This window comes from Dromiciops gliroides, chromosome 4 (assembly GCF_019393635.1).
Source record: "Dromiciops gliroides isolate mDroGli1 chromosome 4, mDroGli1.pri, whole genome shotgun sequence".
NCBI classification, from domain to species: Eukaryota; Metazoa; Chordata; class Mammalia; order Microbiotheria; family Microbiotheriidae; genus Dromiciops; species Dromiciops gliroides.
In genome coordinates, this window is record NC_057864.1 from 244,372,418 (window position 1) to 244,392,457 (window position 20,040).

General features: G+C 45.3%; 1 protein-coding gene across 4 annotated transcripts in view; it reads left to right on the forward strand.

Annotated features, from left to right (window-relative positions):
• The window catches only part of PACSIN1 (protein kinase C and casein kinase substrate in neurons 1), a 104,929-nt gene that overhangs the window by 76,090 nt on the left and 8,799 nt on the right, over window positions 1-20,040 (forward strand). For 3 of the 4 annotated variants that reach the window (XM_044000910.1, XM_044000912.1, XM_044000911.1), the window contains exons 2-6: window positions 12,183-12,312; window positions 14,621-14,777; window positions 17,247-17,482; window positions 18,358-18,513; window positions 19,150-19,325. In XM_044000910.1, coding sequence (XP_043856845.1) covers window positions 12,250-12,312; window positions 14,621-14,777; window positions 17,247-17,482; window positions 18,358-18,513; window positions 19,150-19,325 — 788 coding nt within the window. In that variant the 5' untranslated portion in view covers window positions 12,183-12,249. The remainder of the gene's footprint in view (window positions 1-12,182; window positions 12,313-14,620; window positions 14,778-17,246; window positions 17,483-18,357; window positions 18,514-19,149; window positions 19,326-20,040) is intronic. The other variant, XM_044000913.1, reaches the window with a different exon arrangement.

A 20,040-nucleotide genomic window follows, 5' to 3' on the forward strand; every position in this document is an offset into this window, starting at 1 on the left:
AACATTGGGAGCCTGGATGCCCAGAAGGATGGTGGCATTTTTGACAGTAATAAGGGAGTTAGGAAGAAGGAGGATTTTGAGGAAAAGATAATGAGTCCAGGGGTAGCTAGGTAGCACAGTGGATAGAGTACCGGCCCTAGAATCAGGAGGACCTGAGTTCAAATCCAGCCTAAGACACTTGACAGTTACTAGCTGTGTGACCCTGGGCAAGTCACTTGACCCCAATTGCCTTAACCCCCCCCCCCAAAAAAAAATTAATGAGTCCAGTTTTGGATATGTTGAATTTGAGATGTCCAAAAGGCACTTAGTAATATAGGACTGGAGCTCAAGAGAGACACTAGGGTTGGATGTATAGATCTGGGCATCTTTTGTATTACAATGATAATTGAACCTGTGGGAGTTGTTGAGATTACCAAGTGGTATGGTACAGAGGGAAAAGGAGAAGGCTAAGAGAGAACCTTGGAGAACATAACAGGTAAGCAATAGGTAAAGAATGAACAAAGGGGATGAGGAAGGGGGAGCAGGAATAGGTAAGAGGCAACAGAAAGAACGGAAAAGGAGAGATTAGATAGATAAGAGGAGAACCAGGAGAGAGTAATGTCATGAAAATCTAGAGAGGAGAGAATATCCAGGAGAAGAAGGTGAGCAACAGTGTCAAATTCCTCCCTCCTTCCTTCTCTCTCCCCTCCTTTCCATTCTTCCCTTCTTCCCTCCCTCTCTCCCTCCCTTCCTCCCTTCTTTCCTTCCTTCCCTCCCTCTCACCTCCCTTGCTCTGTACTCTGCTCTTCTGCTAATTCAGCTCAAGATCACATTAGCCTTTTTGGCTGATGCGTCACACTATTGACTCATATTGAGTCAACAAAAACTCCTCGTCTTTTTTGGATGAACTGCTATTAAGCCAGCTGCCGGCTAAATAATCACATACCTCTGACCCAGGGTCAGCCCATTCATTCCACCCTTTTCATTACAGGTTTGGTTCACCTGAGACCCTTTCCAAGGTCAGGCTCCTTAAAAAAGGGAAGAACTCATCCATCCCATAGAGATGCAGCTGCTTTATAGGCAGCATTGAACCTACAATGTAATGCACTGTATTTCAATACTTAAGGGCACCATAATTTCATCAATGTGGATCCTTTCTCCCACCATGCCAATCCTTTCCACACTGTAGTAGTCTGAATGTGCCCTTAGAGCTGAAAAATTAATTACCCTGGGTTCAGACTGGTCACGAGCCTCTCTAAATTTCATGGCATCATAAATTTAGAGCTGAAAGGGGTCTTATAGGTCATCTGGTACAACCCCCCTCATTTCAGAGATAATAGCAATAATAATAATAGCACAATGTCAGAATAGGAAGAATGATGCTCTGCTCCCCTCAAAAAAAAAAAAAAAGGAAGGAAAAGAAAAAAGATCAGGGTCATTGAAACAGTTTTAAACATGAGTAAAGGAGAACAGAAGGAAATTCAGAAATTCTGAAGGAAGTTGTCAGGGAGGATAGTTTTGAAAGTTATGCGTTGAATTTTTAAAAATATATACATATACTTAAAAAAACACAAGTGGTATGAGAAGAAATCCACGGTTTCTTAGATTTCTTTGTTTTTACTTTTTATATGAAATGCTTGGATTTTTTTTTTAATGTTTGTTAGGTTGAGAGTTAAAAAAATTAAAAATAATAACTAACATATACATACACATGTATATATCGCATCTATATCTATGTCAATCTATATGTGTGTATATATGTCTATATGTGTATGTATACATATGGAGCAGCAGATAAAGTGGTTTAGAATCAGGAAGATTCATCTTCATAAGTTCAAATCTGGCCTCAGACACTTACTAGCTAGGCAAGTCACATTACCCTGTTTGCCTCAGTTTCCTCATCTGTAAATGAGCTGGAGAAGGAAATGGCAGACCACTCCAGCATCTTTTCCAAGAAAGCCTCAGATGGAGTCACAAAGCATTAAATACAACTCAGAAACGAAGGAACAACAACTACAAAAATATTATTACGTCCCATTTGAGATAACAACCCTTGAAGTGTATACTATTATCCCCATTTCACAGAATAGAAAACTGATGCTGAGAACTTAAGTGATTCTCCTAAGGATCTATAGATATTGTGGAAAATCTGGGAATGTGAACCCAAGTCCTTTGACTTGGGCTAATATCCAGAGCTTTTTCTACCATGACACATTCTAGGCAAAGGATCCCTCCTTTGTTCCTGACCTGGATGCCAATATTGGCCTGAATCTTTTGCCTTTCTAAAACCTCCTAATTGCCCCAAAACTTCTCATAAAGGATATAGTCAAAGGGATGCAGTAGAAAGGAAAATTTATCAGTTCTTTTGTGAAAGTCCCACCTTCTCCCCACCCCCCACTGGAATCAACAAATTGATAATTTGGCATCAAATTATGTGCCCATCTGTTCCCACAGTTTGAGGTTTGGGGATGTTGGACAGTCCAGTAATAGTTAAGTCAACAAATGATGGTTTTTCAGTATCACACATGGGAAACAAATAAAGCTTAACTGGAAACCTTTGTGGGTGGGGGCAAAGGCAACCAGGGAAGTTGCCAGAACCTTGGATGAAATGGTCTTCAGGTGATGACAGGAAGAAAAAGTGAGGCACTGGGGGCAGCTAGGTGGCACAGTGGATAAAGCACTGGTCCTGGATTCAGGAGTACCTGAGTTCAAATGTGGCCTCAGACACTTGACACTTACTAGCTGTGTGACCCTGGGCAAGTCACTTAACCCTCATTGCCCCACCCCACCACCCCACTCCAAAAAGAAAAAGTGAGACACTTTCATGCTATTATTATCTCTGGAATCTGTGGTGTAAATAGAGGTTAAGTGACTGGCCAGGGTCACTCTGCTAACACAGTTCCAAGGCAGGATTTGAACCCAGATCTTCCTGACTCTGTGCCACCTAGCTGCCCAATATAGATAGGATAAACTGGAGGTAATTGTTGAATTAAGTTGACTTTGGTTATTTTATTTTTTCAAAAATTAATTTTTAACATTTATTTTTTCCCAAATTTTGAGTTCCCAATTCTTTCCTTCCCTTCAGCCTCTCCCCCACTCATCGAGAAGGCAAGCAATACAATATTCATTATACGTGCAAAGTCATGCAAAACATATTTCCATATTAGCCATGTTGCAAAAAAAAAATAGTGAAAAAAGTATGCTTTAATCCGCACTCAAGAGTTCATCAGTTCTCTCTCTGGAAGTGGACAGCATTTTTCATCATGAGTCTTATGGAATTTTCTCAGATTATTGTGTTGATCAGAGTAGCTAAGTCTTTCGTAGTTGATCAGCCTTACGATGTTGCAGTTATTGTGTGCTATGGTCTCCTGGTTCTGCTCACCTCACTTTGCATCAGTTCAGAAAAGTCTTCCTGGGTTCAAGGGGCTTTCTGAGATATACAGCATCTCTCTGAGGGGGCTCCATCTGGAGATGCGTGCTCAGAACACCCTCTTGTTCTAGGAAACTTGTCCACCAGGTAGATCTTCTTTCTTTCTTTTTTATTTTGGTTTGTGTCTTCCTTTCTTCCTTTCTTCCTTTCTTCCTTTCTTCCTTTCTTCCTTTCTTCCTTTCTTCCTTTCTTCCTTTCTTCCTTTCTTCCTTTCTTCCTTTCTTCCTTTCTTCCTTTCTTCCTTTCTTCCTTTCTTCCTTTCTTCCTTCCTTTCTTCCTTTCTTCCTTCCTTTCTTCCTTTCTTCCTTCCTTTCTTCCTTTCTTCCTTCCTTTCTTCCTTTCTTCCTTCCTTTCTTCCTTTCTTCCTTCCTTCCTTCCTTCCTTCCTTCCTTCCTTCCTTTCTTCCTTCCTTCCTTCCTTCCTTCCTTCCTTCCTTCCTTTCTTCCTTCCTTTCTTCCTTCCTTCCTTTCTTCCTTCCTTTCTTCCTTCCTTCCTTTCTTCCTTCCTTCCTTCCTTTCTTCCTTTCTTCCTTCCTTCCTTCCTTCCTTCCTTCCTTCCTTCCTTCCTTCCTTCCTTCCTTCCTTCCTTCCTTCCTTCCTTCCTTCCTTCCTTCCTTCCTTCCTTCCTTCCTTCCTTCCTTCCTTCCTTCCTTCCTTCCTTCCTTCCTTCCATGGCCCATTACAATCCATTTACATTCTCTGGACCACAGTTTTCTTATCTATATAATAAGGAAGTTGAATTGGATGACCTCTAAGGTCTTTTCCAGTTCCAAATCTAAGATCCTGTAAGCTCCTTCATCTTTCAAGGGAGAAAACTGAATCCTAGAGAGGTTGGGTAAGTTGCCCAAGGTCACAGAAATAGTAACAATGCACTGCACCCTATTACAAACATAGGAAAAGGTATCCCACGGTGACATGTGGTCACTGTGTTGGCACACCCTCCACCAATAACAAACACCACCTTGAAATTTTGTGGCAGGTCATATTTTCCAAAGTGTTATTTATTGAAAACATTTTCTCCTTTGACACCCTTGAGAGGTAAGGGCTGATGGCATTTTACCCATTTTAGGAAGGTGAACCCCGGGATTCTAGTGATTTGTCCGAGTCCAAGTTAGCAGAAGACCTAGAACCAGATCTCAGGCCTCCTACCGGTTAGCCTTTTTCTCTTTCTCCAAAGAAAGGCTTCTTCTCTTAGTCTTGGCTGGACCAAAGGTGGGCTGGACTCCCAAAGATAAGTTCCAGTTTGGTGAGAGACAAGACGCTCCAGCTTCTGCTGGAGGAGAGTGATGTTCTGATGCGATTGAAGGAAGGCCTTTTCCCTCATAGACCAGGTACTTCAGTTGTGTTCTTGAGGGAGTCATAACTCAATTACCTATGTGACCTTGGGGAAGTCACACTGTCTAGGCTATCACTTCCTCCTCTATAAGTGTGACTGAGTGCATCTCAAGTCCCTCAGTTGTGTTGCCAATGGGGAACTCAGTTAAAGGAGGAAGGGTGGGCAAAGCAAGGATTCCAGATAGGAACAGGGCACAGCTATACCCTTAACTGGTACTGTGTGAGTTTTATATCTCTAAAATAGCCCATATCACAGAACTACCAGGATGGGAGCCCCTTCTACTTCCTCTCCTCCCACCTAACACGGCTGTCTATGACTCATCTCCAGATTTTCTAGACTTGTTGTTCAGTCATGTCTGACTCTTTGCGACCCCCTGGATCATATCACACCAATACTGGGTGTGGGTCTTTTCTTGACACACTGGAATGGTTTGCCGTTTCCTTCTCCAGAGGCAAACAGAGGTTAAGTGACTTGTCCAAGGTCACACAGCTAGTAAGTATCAGAACAGATTTGAACTCAGGTTTTCCTGACTCCAGGCCCAGTGCTCTATCCACTGAGCCATCCAGCTGCCTCTCCAGGCTTAGGCATGGACAAAGATTGTCTTCTTAATTCATTAGGACAGAGTTAGGGGAAATGGTGCAGTGGATAAAGCATTGGGCTTGGAATCTGGAAGCCTCATCTCCCTGAGGTCAAATCTGGCCTCAGATACCTACTAGCTATGTGACCCTGGAGAAGTCTCTTAACCCTGTTTGCCTCAGTTTCCTCATCTGTCAAATGAGCTGGAGAAGGAAATGGCCAACCACTCCACTCCATTATCCTTGCCAAGAAAACCCTAGAAGAGTCAAACACAATTGAACAACATTATAGTAACAACAATAACAGCTAGCATTTACATAGTGCCTTTTAAGGTTTGCAAAGCACTCTATGTGCATTGACTCATTTGCTCCTCATAACAGGCTATTATTATCCTAATTTTACCGGAAAGTGAGGTAGGTAGAAAGTAAGTGACTTGCCCAGGGTCACACATAGCTAGTCAATATCTAAGGCAGGGTTTGAACTCAAGTCTTCCTGACTCCAGGGTCACAGAACCAATGAGTTACAGAACAGACGCGTCATACCTTAAAGTTTTGTGTCCACTTTGGGGCCTCACATTTTAAGGACATTGACCACTGTGGGGTGGCTAGCATGGCAAGAGTTACTGGAAATCATTCCCCTGGAACATTATCTTGAAGCAACTGGGAATGTTTAGCCTGGAGAAGATAAGACTTAGGGGAAATGTGTGACTTGTCTTTAAATATTTGGAAAAGAGAGGAGACCCTTCTTCTCCCCAGAGGGCATGATTTCTAGAGCCAAGTGGGTGGAAGTTAAAGAGGTGGGTTTGGTCTGGATGTCAGGCACAACTTCCTAAAGATGGGGCAGGCTTCAGGTGGAATAGTTTGCCTCTGGGGATAGTGGCTTTCTTCAAGTTGATTGAAAGAAATCACTTGGGGCAGAAGCGGGAGTGGGGGGGGAGAGGAGGGAGTGGGGGGGGAGAGGAGGGAGTGGGGGGGGGGGAGGAGGGAGTGGGGGGGGTAGAGAGAGAGATTCCTGTTCAGATTCAGGTTAGGTGAATTTTACAGATGAGGTCACTGAGGCCCATGGAGGGGAATGACTTACCCAAGTTGTCACCATGAATCAGTGACACACCTGGACCTCCTAACTCTTTAGGCCAATGCTCTTGACCAATTATGTTGTTATTTTTGCTGGCTACCTAGGAAAGGAGCAGAACTCTCCAAAGGGTTCTTCTGTAGACCCAACCTCACCACAAGGGGCACATGAATAGTTGGAGGAGGGGTTTGATCAAGTATCTCTGATTATAGCAGTGAGGAATTACCCTGGAAAGAACATGGGATGTGGGTTTGGGTCCTGCTGCTGCCATGTGCCAGCTATGTGACCTTGGTCAAGTCTCTTTCTGGGACTTGATTTCTTCATCTGTAAAATGGAAGAAGAACTGGAGTGAGTGATTCTCTGAGGAGTTCTTCAGTTTTGATACTCTGTGGTTCTATGCCGGTCGGTGCTTTTTTGCTCCTCACCAGCTAGAGACGGGCTAGCTTTTAAAATCTTGATTTTTGTCTCATGGTCTCTCCCTCTAACCACAGACAGGCCTTGCTGGCCATCACACGTAGACAGATTAGGTGATTATCTCAGGGGGTGATTTGAGAGTTATAATGCTCCAACTCCACCCCAATCTCACCAACCCATACTGTGATTCGGGGCCATCGGCTGAGGGTTGGAAGGGATCATAGGCAGGCAGACAGTCGATAAGTATTTATCAAGCACCTACTATGTAACCAGGCACTGTGCTAAGCCCTGGAGATACAAAGAAAAGCAAAAGACAGTCCCTGCCTCAAGGTGCTTACAGTCTAATGGGGGAGATGACATCAAACACCCATAGACAGGATAAATAGGCTCATCAGGTGACGTGACATTTCTAGGGCTGGAAGGGACGTTAGAGGTCATTTAGTCCAACACCCTCATTTTATAAATGAGGAAACTGAGGCTCAGAAAATGACATACTTGAGATCACACAGTTGTTTCCCAAGGTAACTAGATAGTAAGTAACAGGGACAGGATTTGAATCCAAATCCTTTGACTCCCAAGTCAGTACTCTTTCCTCCATACCATAATGAGCCAGAAGCCTGGAGATCTGGGTTCTAATCCTGCTTTTGTCATTAGTCTGGATGTGTAACCTTTAGCAGTAAACTTCACCTGCATAATGAAAATCACAATTCCTGTCCTCCCTACCTCGAAGGGCCACCCAAACATCCAGTCAGTCAATCAACAAGCATTTATTAAAGAATAGAAATACAAATACAAAAATGAAACAGTCTTCAAGGAGCTTACATGTCATAGAGAGAACAACATGCAAACATATAGGTATATAAAACAAAATAAATATGTGATTTTTTTTTTTTTAGGGGAGAGAGAGGCATTAGTATCTTGAGAGGATCAGTAAAGGCTCTGTGTAGAAGATGGTGAATAAACTGAACCTACCTGGAAGAAAACTAGGAATACTAAGAAGTGAGATGTAGTGGGATTGGATTCTATGCATGGGGGAGAGCTAGAGAAAAACTGGACAATAGGGGTAGCTAGGTGGCACAGTGGATAGAGTACCAGTCCTAGATTCAGGAGGACCTGAGTTCAATTCTGGCCTCAGACACTTGACACTTACTAGCTGTGTGACCTTGGGTAAGTCACTTAACCCCAATTGCCTTAAAAAAACAAAAACAAAACAAAACTGGACAACAGGAGATGAGAAGGGTATGAGGAAAAGTAAGGAGGCCAGATGGACAATACCATAGAGTGAAGGAAGTGGTGTCCTGTGTATTTAAGGCTGTAGGAAAGGGACCAAGGGTTGAAAGACTTTAAATGCCCAACAGTGGGGTTTATATTTATCCTAGAAGTAACAGGGAGTGACTGGATTTTATTGAGTAGGGTCAGACCTAGGAAAATCATTTTGGGAACTATGTGGAGGATGAATTGGAATGGAGAAAGACTTCGGACAAAGAGACCAGTTAGAAGGCTATGGCAATAGTTCAGATGAGAGGTAATGAGGGACCAGACTGGGACACTGGCTGTGTGTGGATTGGAGAGAAGAGAACACATGGGGGAAATGTTGTGGAGGTAGAAATGATAAGATGTAGCAACTGACTGAGGGAAGGGCTGTGGTGTAGTTGACAAAAGAGGTGAACTTGGAAGTCAGGAAGACCTGATTCAAATCCCCCCTCAGACTTTTAACAGATGTGTGACCCTGGACAGGTGACTAACTTCTTTCAGTCTCAGTTTTCTCATATGTAAAATGGGGATACTAATAACATAAACCTCATAAGGTTATTGAGAAGATCAAATAAGATATTATTGAAAATATTAAATTGACATATAAATATTAGGTATTATTGTTTTTATTATCATCATTATTTATAGTGAATAAGAGTGAAGAGTCAAGGGTTTTGAATTTGGGTGCCCAAAGGATGATGGTGCATTTTGGCAGAGGGGGATGCAGAGCTAGATGGCCCAGTGGATAGAATGCCAGGCCCGGAGTCAGGAAGATGAGTCTTCAAATCCAGCTTTAGATACTTATTCACTGTGTGACCCTGGACAAGTCACTTAACCCTGTTTGCCTCAGTTTCCTCATCTGTAAAATGTAGAAGGCAATGGCAAACCACTCCAGTATCTCTGCCAAGAAAACCCCAAATGGGGTCGTGAAGGGTCAGACACAACCGAAAAATAACTCAGCAATGAATGTTGAGAGAAGACGATGAATTGTTCTTTGGACGTGTTGAGAAAGTTTCAGAGACTGATGGGATTTAAGTTTGAAATGTAGGGAGAGAAATAATGAGGTGGATATATAGATTTGGGAGTCATCAGCAGAGAGAAGGTAATTAAACCTATTGGGTCACTATAATGTCACCAAATGAGTGAGAAAAGAGAAAAAAGCTCATGACAGAGCCCTTGGGCTACATCTACAATTAGGGGATCCAGCAAAAGAGATTGAGTAGTGGTGAAGCAGGAAAAAACCTTGAAAGAAGAATGTATCATGGAAGAGAAGGTGACCAACAGTGTCAAATACCGCAGAGAGGTCAAGAAGACTGGGGATGGGGGCAGGGAAACTTGCCACATTTCACAATTAGGAGATGGTTGGTGACTTTGAAGAGAACAGTTTCAGTTGTTCTGAAGATCAAATGAGACAACTGTGGAGGAACCTTATTTGGCTACACAGGTAGACGGTATTAATAACAATGGTGTATTTCAAAACTTCTTGTTAACCTTAATTTGCACCTTATTGTGACTGAACTGATCAGATCCTTTCATGTAAAGATTTTAGAAAGATCCCAGAGCTTGCTGTCCTTGGTTTTGCTGCCTGGGATGTGTGGAAATCTCTTTGGTTGTGAGGGGCAGATAGGTTGGGAAGTCGGATGGAGTGGGGTATCTCCTTGACTTCCCAGATTGAGTAGAGTTCTCTTAAGGTCCTCATTGGTCAGTGTTTTGTGGCAGAGAGAATATTTTGGCAACTGAACAGAGAAGAGCAGCAGTATGGTGTGATGAAAGAGCATTTTATTTTGAGTCAAAGAACCAGGGTGTGGCTCTTGGCTTCCCGCTTGATATTGGCCTAGTCATTTCTGTTTTCTAAGCCTCACTTTTCCTGAAAAATGAGGGATGTGGATTTGATGAGATCTAGAGGGCCCTTCTAGCACTAAATTCCATAATCTCCTAAGCCAGGGCCTGCAGCTCAGGGTAGGTCTTGGCCAGAGCACAGGCCTCACTCTCTGAGGCCTAGTTCTCCTCCCTTTCTAGCTGGTTTGCCCTGGAGTTCCTGGGTGAGGGATGGTGATAAACTTTCTGTGTTGAGACTGGCAGAGGATCTGTTGGGGGTGGGGGAGGAGCCACAGTCTCTGCCCTGCAGAAACTTGCAGTCTAATTTGGACAGCAGTGATGCAGACAGACGGATCAAGGGCAGATCAACACACAGACAGCTGAGCAAATCCTGGCTGATCCGCTGGTCAGAGGAAGGCAGACGAACATTTTATAAGAAGAGTGTCAGGTCTGGCAGTCCCTGCTTAGGGGAAGAGGGGAGGACTGGGGAGTTCGGGGCCTGTGCCCCTCATTGGCTTTGCTAGGGGCAACTGGGACATTGGCAGAAGCATGCTGTGGCTGAAAGGGGAAAGGAGGAATTAAGCTTATAACAGGAGAGCATGAAGGAGATAGGGCTATCTGAGGGATCCCCCAACAAATTCCGTTCAACAAGTAGTTATCAATTTCTTACTGGGATACTGAAAATAGGGATGAGGGAGAGAGGCTATGCACGGACTGGCCAACATTTATTGAGTGCATTGTATGGGTCTAGAACTGTGAGGGTCGCAAAAGGGGGATGGAGGGCGGTGTAGCAGAAAGATACTGAGGAAGGGGGTTTTAAGCCTGGCTTAAGCTACTTCCCACCTACCGGTCTGACCTTGAGAAAGCCACTTCCCTATGGGGGAACCTCAGTTTCCCCCTTTAAAATGAGGGGCAGAACTAGAAAGTCCACTGGAGCTCTAAACATTTTCTGCCACTTGTCAAGTTTGAGTCACCCTAGGTTAGCTACCCCATCATACCTTTGGCTACCACCCTTTAATTTATACATAGTTTCAATTACTCTGAATTAAGATTTTATCAGAGAGTCATGGGAAGATGCATCCTCCTTTCCTGCAAAGTGGGAAAGGGAAGAGGGTGCTTAGAGAAACAGCATCTGTGGAACTCTTGATTTTAGAGTCTAGCAATCAGATGTCACATGGTGGAGATCAAGGGGGTGGGGCAGATAGAGAGCATTCTTTTGGATGAATTAACCTAAAATATTGGCGGCACAGTGGATACAGTGTCAGGCCTAAAGTCAAGAAGACTCATCTTCCTGAGTTCAAATCTGGGCACTTACTAGCTGTGTGACTCTGGATGAGTCACTGCTTACCTCAGTTTCCTCATCTGTAAAATGAGCTGGAGAAGGAAATGGCAAACCATTCCAGTATCTCTGCCAAGAAAACCCCAGATGGGGTCAACGAAGAGTCAGACAGGATTGGAACAATTGAACTACAACAAAATCAGCACTGGCTTGCTGGTGCAATCCAGGAGGGAACTCCAGTCTCCAAAGTGGGAGCACTGAGATTCCATGCCCCACTCCCCTGGGGCTTTAAGATCTGGGTATTGGCTGAAATACTTTACCCAGAATGACCCATCTTTGGATTCTGTGCCAGGCCTGTGCCTGGATTACAGAGGTGATGGAGAATATTTTTTAATTTTGATTTTTATTCATTCATTCATTCATTTATTTATATACTCATTTATTCATTTGTTCATTTAGTTATCTGTCCATTTATTTATTCATTAATTCATCTATTTGTTTATTTATCTATTCATTCATTTATTCACGCATTCATTTATTTATTTGTTTGTTTTGTAGGGCCAATGAGAGTTAAGTGACTTGCCCAAGGTCATACAGCTAGTAATTGTCAAGTATCTGGAGTCAAATTTGAACTCGTTTTCCTGAATCCAGGGCTGGTGCTTTATCCACTGTGCCACCTAGCTGCCCCCAGGGATAGAGAATAGTGGAAAGATCCTTGGGATTTGAACAGAAGTCGAGACTTGGGTTGTGGATTTGCTACTGACAAGCTTTGTGATCTTGGGCAAATCACTTAACTTCTCTGAACCTTAGTTTCCTTCTCTGTAAAATGTGGAGGTTGGAATGGATGATTTCTAGTGTCCCTTATGGCTCAAAAAATTATAGACATCTATGAGTTTCCATCTAGGTTCAAGGATTTGAAGCTGTGGGCAGAGATAGATATCGGGAGTGGGGTAGAGGGGGAGAGCTGGCTCCTACATCTCCCCCTCATATGTTTTATTGACCACCCTTTTCTGCCCTATCTTTCAGTGCATGAACAGAGGTTTGTCCCTGGCTGCTGCCCAGTGCCCAGCCCCAACCCCCAACCCCAGGCACCATGTCTGGCTCCTATGATGAGGCCACACCTTCAATGGAGGAAATCACAGACAGCTTCTGGGAGGTAAGATTCCTGCGGGGGGCCCCCCTCCCCCCATCCCCAACCCTTTCACCCACATACTTTTCCCTCCCAAATTCCAGTCCTGCTTAGTATTCCACAGAAAGAGCCACAACCTGTGGGTGCCTTGTGCCAGTCATGTGGAGCCCAGTGCCCAGCTCCCTCCTGGCCACCTTGGCATCAGATATTTCAACAGCACTGGGGCCTGGATTCACTCACTACTCTGCCTTGGTATTTTCTTTCTCCCTTTTGGATCCACTGAGTCTTCCACTCATCCTCACCTCCTCTTTGCCCTCCTTTCGAGAGAATTAAATTGGCATATTGTAGCCACAAGAGGGAGCAAGGTGATCATTTCAGTGAACCTCCATCCATTCTGCCTCCCCTGAGACATCTCACAACCCACCCACCCCCATCAAACCTTTGCCTACCGTTTTGTATCTCTCTCATACCCTCCACTCTCTCTTCTAGAAGCTTAATTACTCTTTTAGATTCCCTGTTCATCTGTTTTGGATGCCCTATGCATTGTGGGCTGCATATTGGGGTACGGGGAAGAAGTGGATGAAGGGGTTATTAGGGTCCCTATTTATTTAGTAACCAAAAGGAGTAATGGGCAGGTAGGTGGCACAGTGGATAGAGTGCTTGGGCCTGGAGTCAGGAAGACCTGAATTCTAATTTGACCTAAGATACTTACTAGCTGTGTGAGCCGGAGCAAGCCATTTAGGCCTGTTTGCCTCCATTTCCTCATCTGGAAAATGAGCTAGAGAAGGGAATGGCAGACCACTCCATTATTATTATTATTATTATTATTATTATTATTGAGAAAACCCCAAATGGGGTCACAAAGAATCAGACAAGACTGAAAACAACCTAACAACAATACTTGAGGGAACAAGCTCACAGGGTTGTTGTGAGGAAAGAGCTTTGTAAATATGAAGCATTATAGGAATGTGGTGATAATGACGAGGGTGTTGATGAAGATGAAGATGGTGGTAGTGGTGGTGATGATAATGGTGTGGTTGATGAGGCTGAAGATGGTGGCAGTGGTGGTGATGGTGATATGACGTCAGCAGCCATGGTGCAGTGGTTAAAGAAGTGGCCTCAGAAGTACAGAAGACCAGTATTCAAGTTCTGCCTCTGACAACACTCTCTCAGAGTACGTGTTTGTTGTTGTTGTTTTGTGGGGAAATGAGGGTTAAGTGACTTGCCCAGGGTCACACAGCTAGCAAGTATCAAGTGTCTGAGCCTGGATTTGAACTCAAGTCCTCCTGAATCCAGGGCTGGTGCTTTATCCACTGCACCACCTAGCTGCCCCCTCAGAGTACATGTTGATGGAAAGTGGAGGTAGTTTCCTTCCTGGGAGTCCCCTCAATCAGTTAAATCCCAGGTCTAATTCCTATCCCCTATTATCAAGTAGCTAATAAAAGATAAATAGAATTAGTCTGGGATGATTTCTCTTTTAGGCTTCTCTTTCTTTGCTTCCAGTGCCCTAATTCTACTTTTCTAACTCCCTGTCTCCCTTACTTCCTGTCCTTTATGTCATCCTTACTAGCTGTTTGACTCTGGACAAGTTACCCTCTCTGTGCCTCAGCACATCTATAAAAATGGGGAAATTAATGCTCTCATTACCTACCTCACCAGGTAGATGTGGAAAAAAGCATTTTGTAAACTTAAAGGTGTTATATTTGTGTGTGTTTTCCTACCTTTCACCAGTCTTTTTTAAAAAAAATTAAATCTCTCTGCTACCCTCTCCCCTCACCTTTGTCCTGTCCTCAGCCTGGCTCTCTATTTCCCATCTCTCTCCGACTAGAGAACATACCAGTTTCCCTTTTCTTGCTCCTCTCTTCTCTATTTTTCTCCTCCCCTCCCACCCCCTCCCTAAACCTGCTTGGGGCTCATCTACTTCCCTTCCCTCTGGTGGGACTGCTAGATGGTAGGAAATATGGGAGCCAGAGTGTGGACCAGGGTGTGGGATGGGATGGGATGGGATGGGGTTTCTGCTGGGTCATCTGCCTCAGGCGTCCCAGACATTCCTTGCTCAGGACAGCCTCCTGTTGGACACAACAGGATATGGCAGAGGGAGGTGGGGTTGGAAAGGACTGCTTGTGTGGGAGGCTCTTAACAATGTCATGATCCCCATGATGATTTGGGGGAGGGGGCTTGGCTATTGCTCTTAGAGGATAATCAGGGAAAACCATTCTTGGTCTACTTGATGGGTCATTGTTAGTGGTGAGGCCCGGTGGTGAATGCTGAGGGGCAGCAGCAGCCAGGAGAGCCTGGGAGTGGGGCTGCCCATTTGTCCTTGGGCTTCCTCCAGGTGGGAAACTACAAGCGGACGGTGAAGCGGATTGATGATGGCCACCGCCTCTGCAATGACCTCATGAGCTGCCTTCACGAGCGAGCTAAGATCGAGAAGGCCTATGCCCAGCAGCTCACAGACTGGGCCAAGCGCTGGCGCCAGCTCCTCGAGAAAGGTGCCCTCGTGCCCCCCCCCCAATCCCTGCCCCATCCGAGGGAGGAACATAAGCACGGGCTCCAGCCCCAGCCACCCTGTACCCCTTCCTAGGGAGAAAAGGCAAATGGGCCCTGCTAGAACTAGCCGGGTGATCGGGTCCCTCTAGCCATAGGAGGCTGTGCCTGAGGTGGAGAGAGGGAGATTAAGGCAGGGAGCCTACCCCAAGATACCTCCTGGCCACATCCCAGTCCCACCCTGACCTCAGGTACATTTTAGTCTTTCAGTCATTTGACAAGAGTGGCTTAGAGGAAAGAGCCCTGGCTTTAGAGTCAGAGGGCCTGGCTCCAAGTGCTAGATCTTCGCCTTACTATCTAGGTGACCTTGGGTAAGTCATTTCCCTCTCAGTCTCAATTTTCCATTTTGTAAAATGAAGGGATGGGGCAAGATGAAGGGCTAAATTCCCTTTCAGCTCTAGGTTGTATGACCCTCTAAATATTTATTAGGTATGTCTCTTTACCTCTCTGACCCTCCGTCTCCTCAACCGTAAAATGGGGGTTATTCATATTTAAATGGGCAACTTTGTGGGATTGTACATCTATGTTCTGTACATGTGGGAAAGGACTTTGTAGACATTCAAGCACTATGAAATTTGGAGCTATTATTATTACTTAGCACCAACTATGTGTGTGCCCAAGCCCGTGTTAGACATGGAGAGTTTGTGTCTCAGTTCAGCAAGTCTGTGGACATCATTGAGAAGAGGCTGGCCATGCTGAATGAAAGGATCAAGGTATCCGAGGCACCTTCAGATGAGGATGAGAAGGAGATTGAGGAGTTCAAGAAACTGCTTTCAGAAATTAAAGATTTCTTCCCTGTGGTCCATACGGGGTGGGGGGGGTAGGGATGGGGGAACCAATATTTTATGAAGCAGCTACTCTGTGCCCAGCACTTAGCAAACATTATTTCATTTGGTTCTCACAACAATCCTGGGAGGTAGGTGCTATTATTATCTCCATTTTACAGTTAATGAAACTGAGGCAGATAAAGGTGAAGTGACTTGCCTAGGGTCACACAGCTAGTGTCTGAGGCTAGGTTTGAACTCACGTTTTCCTGACTCCTGGCCCAATGTAAAAGGACTTGGTCTTTATTTTTAAGGATCTTGCAGCAGGGTGGGGAGATAAAACTCTCATGCATGCTCATGCACACACGTGCGCGCACACACACACACACACACACACACACCCTACACGCATAACACATGAATCCATGCAGGCACACACAAATAGGTGATTGGCAAGACAAGTAATGATCTAGACAGGAAAAGTTCTTAGAGTTCTGAGGAGAGGGAGAGAGGTCAGGAAAGGCTTCCTAGAGGAAATAAGATTAAGGGAGGCAGCATGGCACTGCAGAAGTCAGAGGACCCATGTTCAAATCCCATGCCTGACCCTTGCTTTCTGTTTGACCTTTGGCAAGGTACCTTACCTCTGAGAGCTGCTGCAAATGTAGGGGGTGGGTAGAACAGAAGTCCATATTCCTATGACTTTGGGTCTTAAAGGATGGGCAACAAGAAGGTCTTAAGATGAGCATTAGGAGAAACCCTTCTGAAGTAGAGATTGTGGGGCTGTGATGTAGAGATACCTGTACTGTTTTTGGAGACAGAACACATATTTAAAGCCCCAGTTTTGCTTCTTAACCATCTATATGACCTTAGAGAAGTCATATCCCCTTTCTGGGCCTTAGTTTATTATTCCTTCTAGCCTTGATGATTTCTAAGGTAGTCCCTTCAAATCGCATGCCCATATAACTGGGGTAGGATTCAGAAAAACAGAGGAAAACATGTCTGTTGGAGCAGGACACAGAAGGATTAATATCAGAGGATCTAGGTTCAAATTCTGCCTCTGACACATTATCTTTGTGACTTTAAACAAATTAATTCTTTCTCAATTAACCTATGTGGTTTGAATAAATCACTTGATCCCTGGGGTACCCCATTTCCCCAGATGGCCTCTGCTGTCTCTTCTAGCTCTATATTTATGATCTGATGCCTTTATATTTATGCCTATCACATCTGATCTCATAAGACTTGACCCAGAGTTCTGGCCAGTTGAATCTAAGCTTTCAGTGCCTGGAACATTGAAGGTGCTTTTTTTTTTTGGGGGGGGGTGAGGCAAATTGGGGTTAAGTGACTTGCCCAGGGTCACACAGCTAGTAAGTGTCAAATGTCTGAGGCCGGATTTGAACTCAGGTACTCCTGATTCCAGGGCTGGTGCTCTATCCACTGCACCAACTAGCTGCCCCCCCCCCCCCCAAGGTGCTTTTGTTGAATTGAATGGAACTCAGAAAGCCCAGGCTGAGGCAGGAGTCAGATGGGAGCACTCCTTGGGTTCTGGGTGTAGTGGGGAGGGGAGGGGGAGCAGGAGAGGGAGTACAGGCCGGAGAGGCAGGGGAGGGAGGCCCAGCTCATGCCCAGGCTTCCGTTCCCTGCCTGCAGGCCCACAGTATGGCAGTCTGGAGCGCGCATGGGGCGCCATCATGACAGAGGCTGACAAAGTGAGCGAGCTGCATCAAGATGTGAAGAACAGTCTGGTCAATGATGACCTGGAGAAGGTGAAGAACTGGCAGAAGGATGCCTACCACAAGCAGATCATGGGCGGCTTCAAGGAGACCAAGGAGGCTGAGGATGGCTTCCGGAAAGCACAGAAACCCTGGGCCAAGAAGATGAAAGAGGTACCCAGAGGGGCAGCTAGATGGTGCAGTGGATAGAGCACCAGCCCTGGAATCAGGAGTACCTGAGTTCAAATCCAACCTCATACACTTAACACTTACTAGCTGTGTGACCCTGGGCAAGTCACTTAACCCCAATTGCCTCACTAAAAAAAAAAAAAAAAGAGGTACTGGGGGATGGGTGGGGGAGAGGGTCTAGGAGGAAGGGTGTGTGTGAGATTCCTTGTAGTGGATAGAGCACTGGAGTCGGGAGGACCTGGCTTCAGATACCCCTCAGACACTTACTAGCTGTGTAACCTTGGACAAGTCACTTTAACCTCTCTTTGCCTCAGTTTCTTCATCCGTAAAACAAGGGGATTGGACTTCATGGTCCCTTCAGCTCAAAGTCTGTGATCCTGGGGCAGCTAGGTGGCGCAGTGGATAGAGCACTGGCGCTGGAATCAGGAGTTCCTGAGTTCAAATCCGGCCTCAGACACTTAACACTTACTAGCTGTGTGACCCTGGGCAAGTCACTTAACCCCAATTGCCTCACTAAAAAAAAAAAGATATTAAAAGTCTGTGATCCTCTGAGAATCTACAGGGAGGGATCTTGGGCGAAGGATATCTTTTTCTAGAGGGAAGGCGTCTGTAGGGTCATTGCTCGGTCAGTGAGGAAAGAGGAAGGGGCCCTATTCTTATCCAGTTAGTCATTCAGCAACTGCTAATGAAGAACCCACTACTGCAAGGCCTAGACATTAGGGATACAACTCGCTTCACCTTTTCTAGCCTCAGTTTTTCCATCTGTCAAAAGGGGATGTAGTAATAGCCCCAGCTTTCCTGCTTTACTAACCTTAAGGCACCACAGAAATGCTGGCTGTTCATTTCCCCATCTCTATTAGCTGGAGGCGGCAAAGAAGGCCTACCACTTGGCCTGCAAGGAGGAGAAGCTGGCGGTGACCCGGGAGGCCAACAGCAAGGCAGAGCAGTCGGTCACCCCGGACCAGCAGAAGAAACTTCAGGACAAAGTGGACAAATGCAAGCAGGACGTGCAGAAGGTCTGAGTCTGAAGCTGGGAAGAAGGTGGGGAGGGATGTGGAAGGGCAGGCAAAGCCTCAGATCATGGGGGGTGGGAGCAGGGGCCTAACACAGGCTCTAGCATAGAAAGGATGGATGCAGGCACTTGGTGGAGCCAGCTCATACCTGCTCCCTGGAGCTGATTCTTAAATTTATCAGATTTTCAGCGTGAGCATTTATACTTTGGAAATCAGCAAAGATATGTCAGGGCTTGATATTTCATAAGTCCAGAAATAGAAAAGTGAAGGAGATGTTAATAATGCAGATTAAATTTATAAGTATGTCGATCTCTTTTTTTATTTTTCTTTTGAGAACTGCTGTTAAACTAAATGTATAGAAGGGAAGATCCCAAAGGTCCCCAGACTTCAGCTGCCCCTGCTCCCTTTCCCCTTCCCTTCCTTTCGCCCTCATTTTCTTTTTTCCTTTTCCTTCCTTCCTCTCCTCCCTCTCCTCCTTATTTCTTTTTTCTTTCTCTCCTTCCTTCCTCTTCTCTCTCTCTCTCTCTCTCTCTCTCTCTCTCTCCTTCCTTCCTTCCTTCCTTCCTCCATCCCTCCCTCCTTCCTTTCCTTCCTTTCTCTCTCCTCTCACTTGCCCTTCCTCCCTCTCTTCCTCAACAGACCCAGGAGAAATATGAGAAGGTGTTGGATGAGATTGGCAAGTCAACGCCCCAATACATGGAAGGCATGGAGCAGGTATTCGAACAGTGCCAGCAGTTCGAGGAGAAGAGACTGGTTTTCCTGAAGGAGGTGCTCTTGGATATAAAGCGCCACCTCAATTTGGCTGAAAACAGCAGGTACCTATACTGGGCATAGGGAGGAGGGGTTAAGACCCTCTTCTCAAGGGAGGCCTGGGATTATTGGACCTGAGGCATCGTCTTTTACTGGTTTAACCCTCTTATTTTACACCTGAATCAATCCTCAAGCACTTAGTGTGGGTTAGGCAACTGTGCTGGAGACATAAAAGACAAAAATGGAAGGGTTCCTGCCCTCGAGGAGTTTACATTTTCCTACCAGAATAAATGTTCACAGATTAGTAAATACAGGGTATTAGCAAAATAAATACACAGGGATTGGGGTGGCTCTTGAACTGAGCCTTGGAGGGAGGTGACTAGGAAGAGTATTCCCCACTAGGGAACAGCCTGTGCAGGGAGCCTGAGATGGAATTGAGGGAACTGCATGAAGGCCAGTTTGGCTGTAACATGGATCACATATGGAGGAGTTCTGTGTATTGAGCCTGGAAAGATAAGCTGGAGCCAGGCTGGGAAGGAAGGCAGTCTCTCTTTTCTCTTAAGAGGTACTAGGGAAGGGGCAGCTAGGTGGTGCAGTGGATAGAGCACCGACCCTGGAGTCAGAGGTACCTGAGTTCAAATCCGGCCTCAGACACTTAACACTTACTAGCCGTGTGACCCTGGGCAAGTCACTTAACCTCAATTGCCTCTCTTTAAAAAAAAAAATCAATGAAGAGGTACTAGGGAGTCACTAAAGCTTTTTGAGCCGTGGAGTGATGAG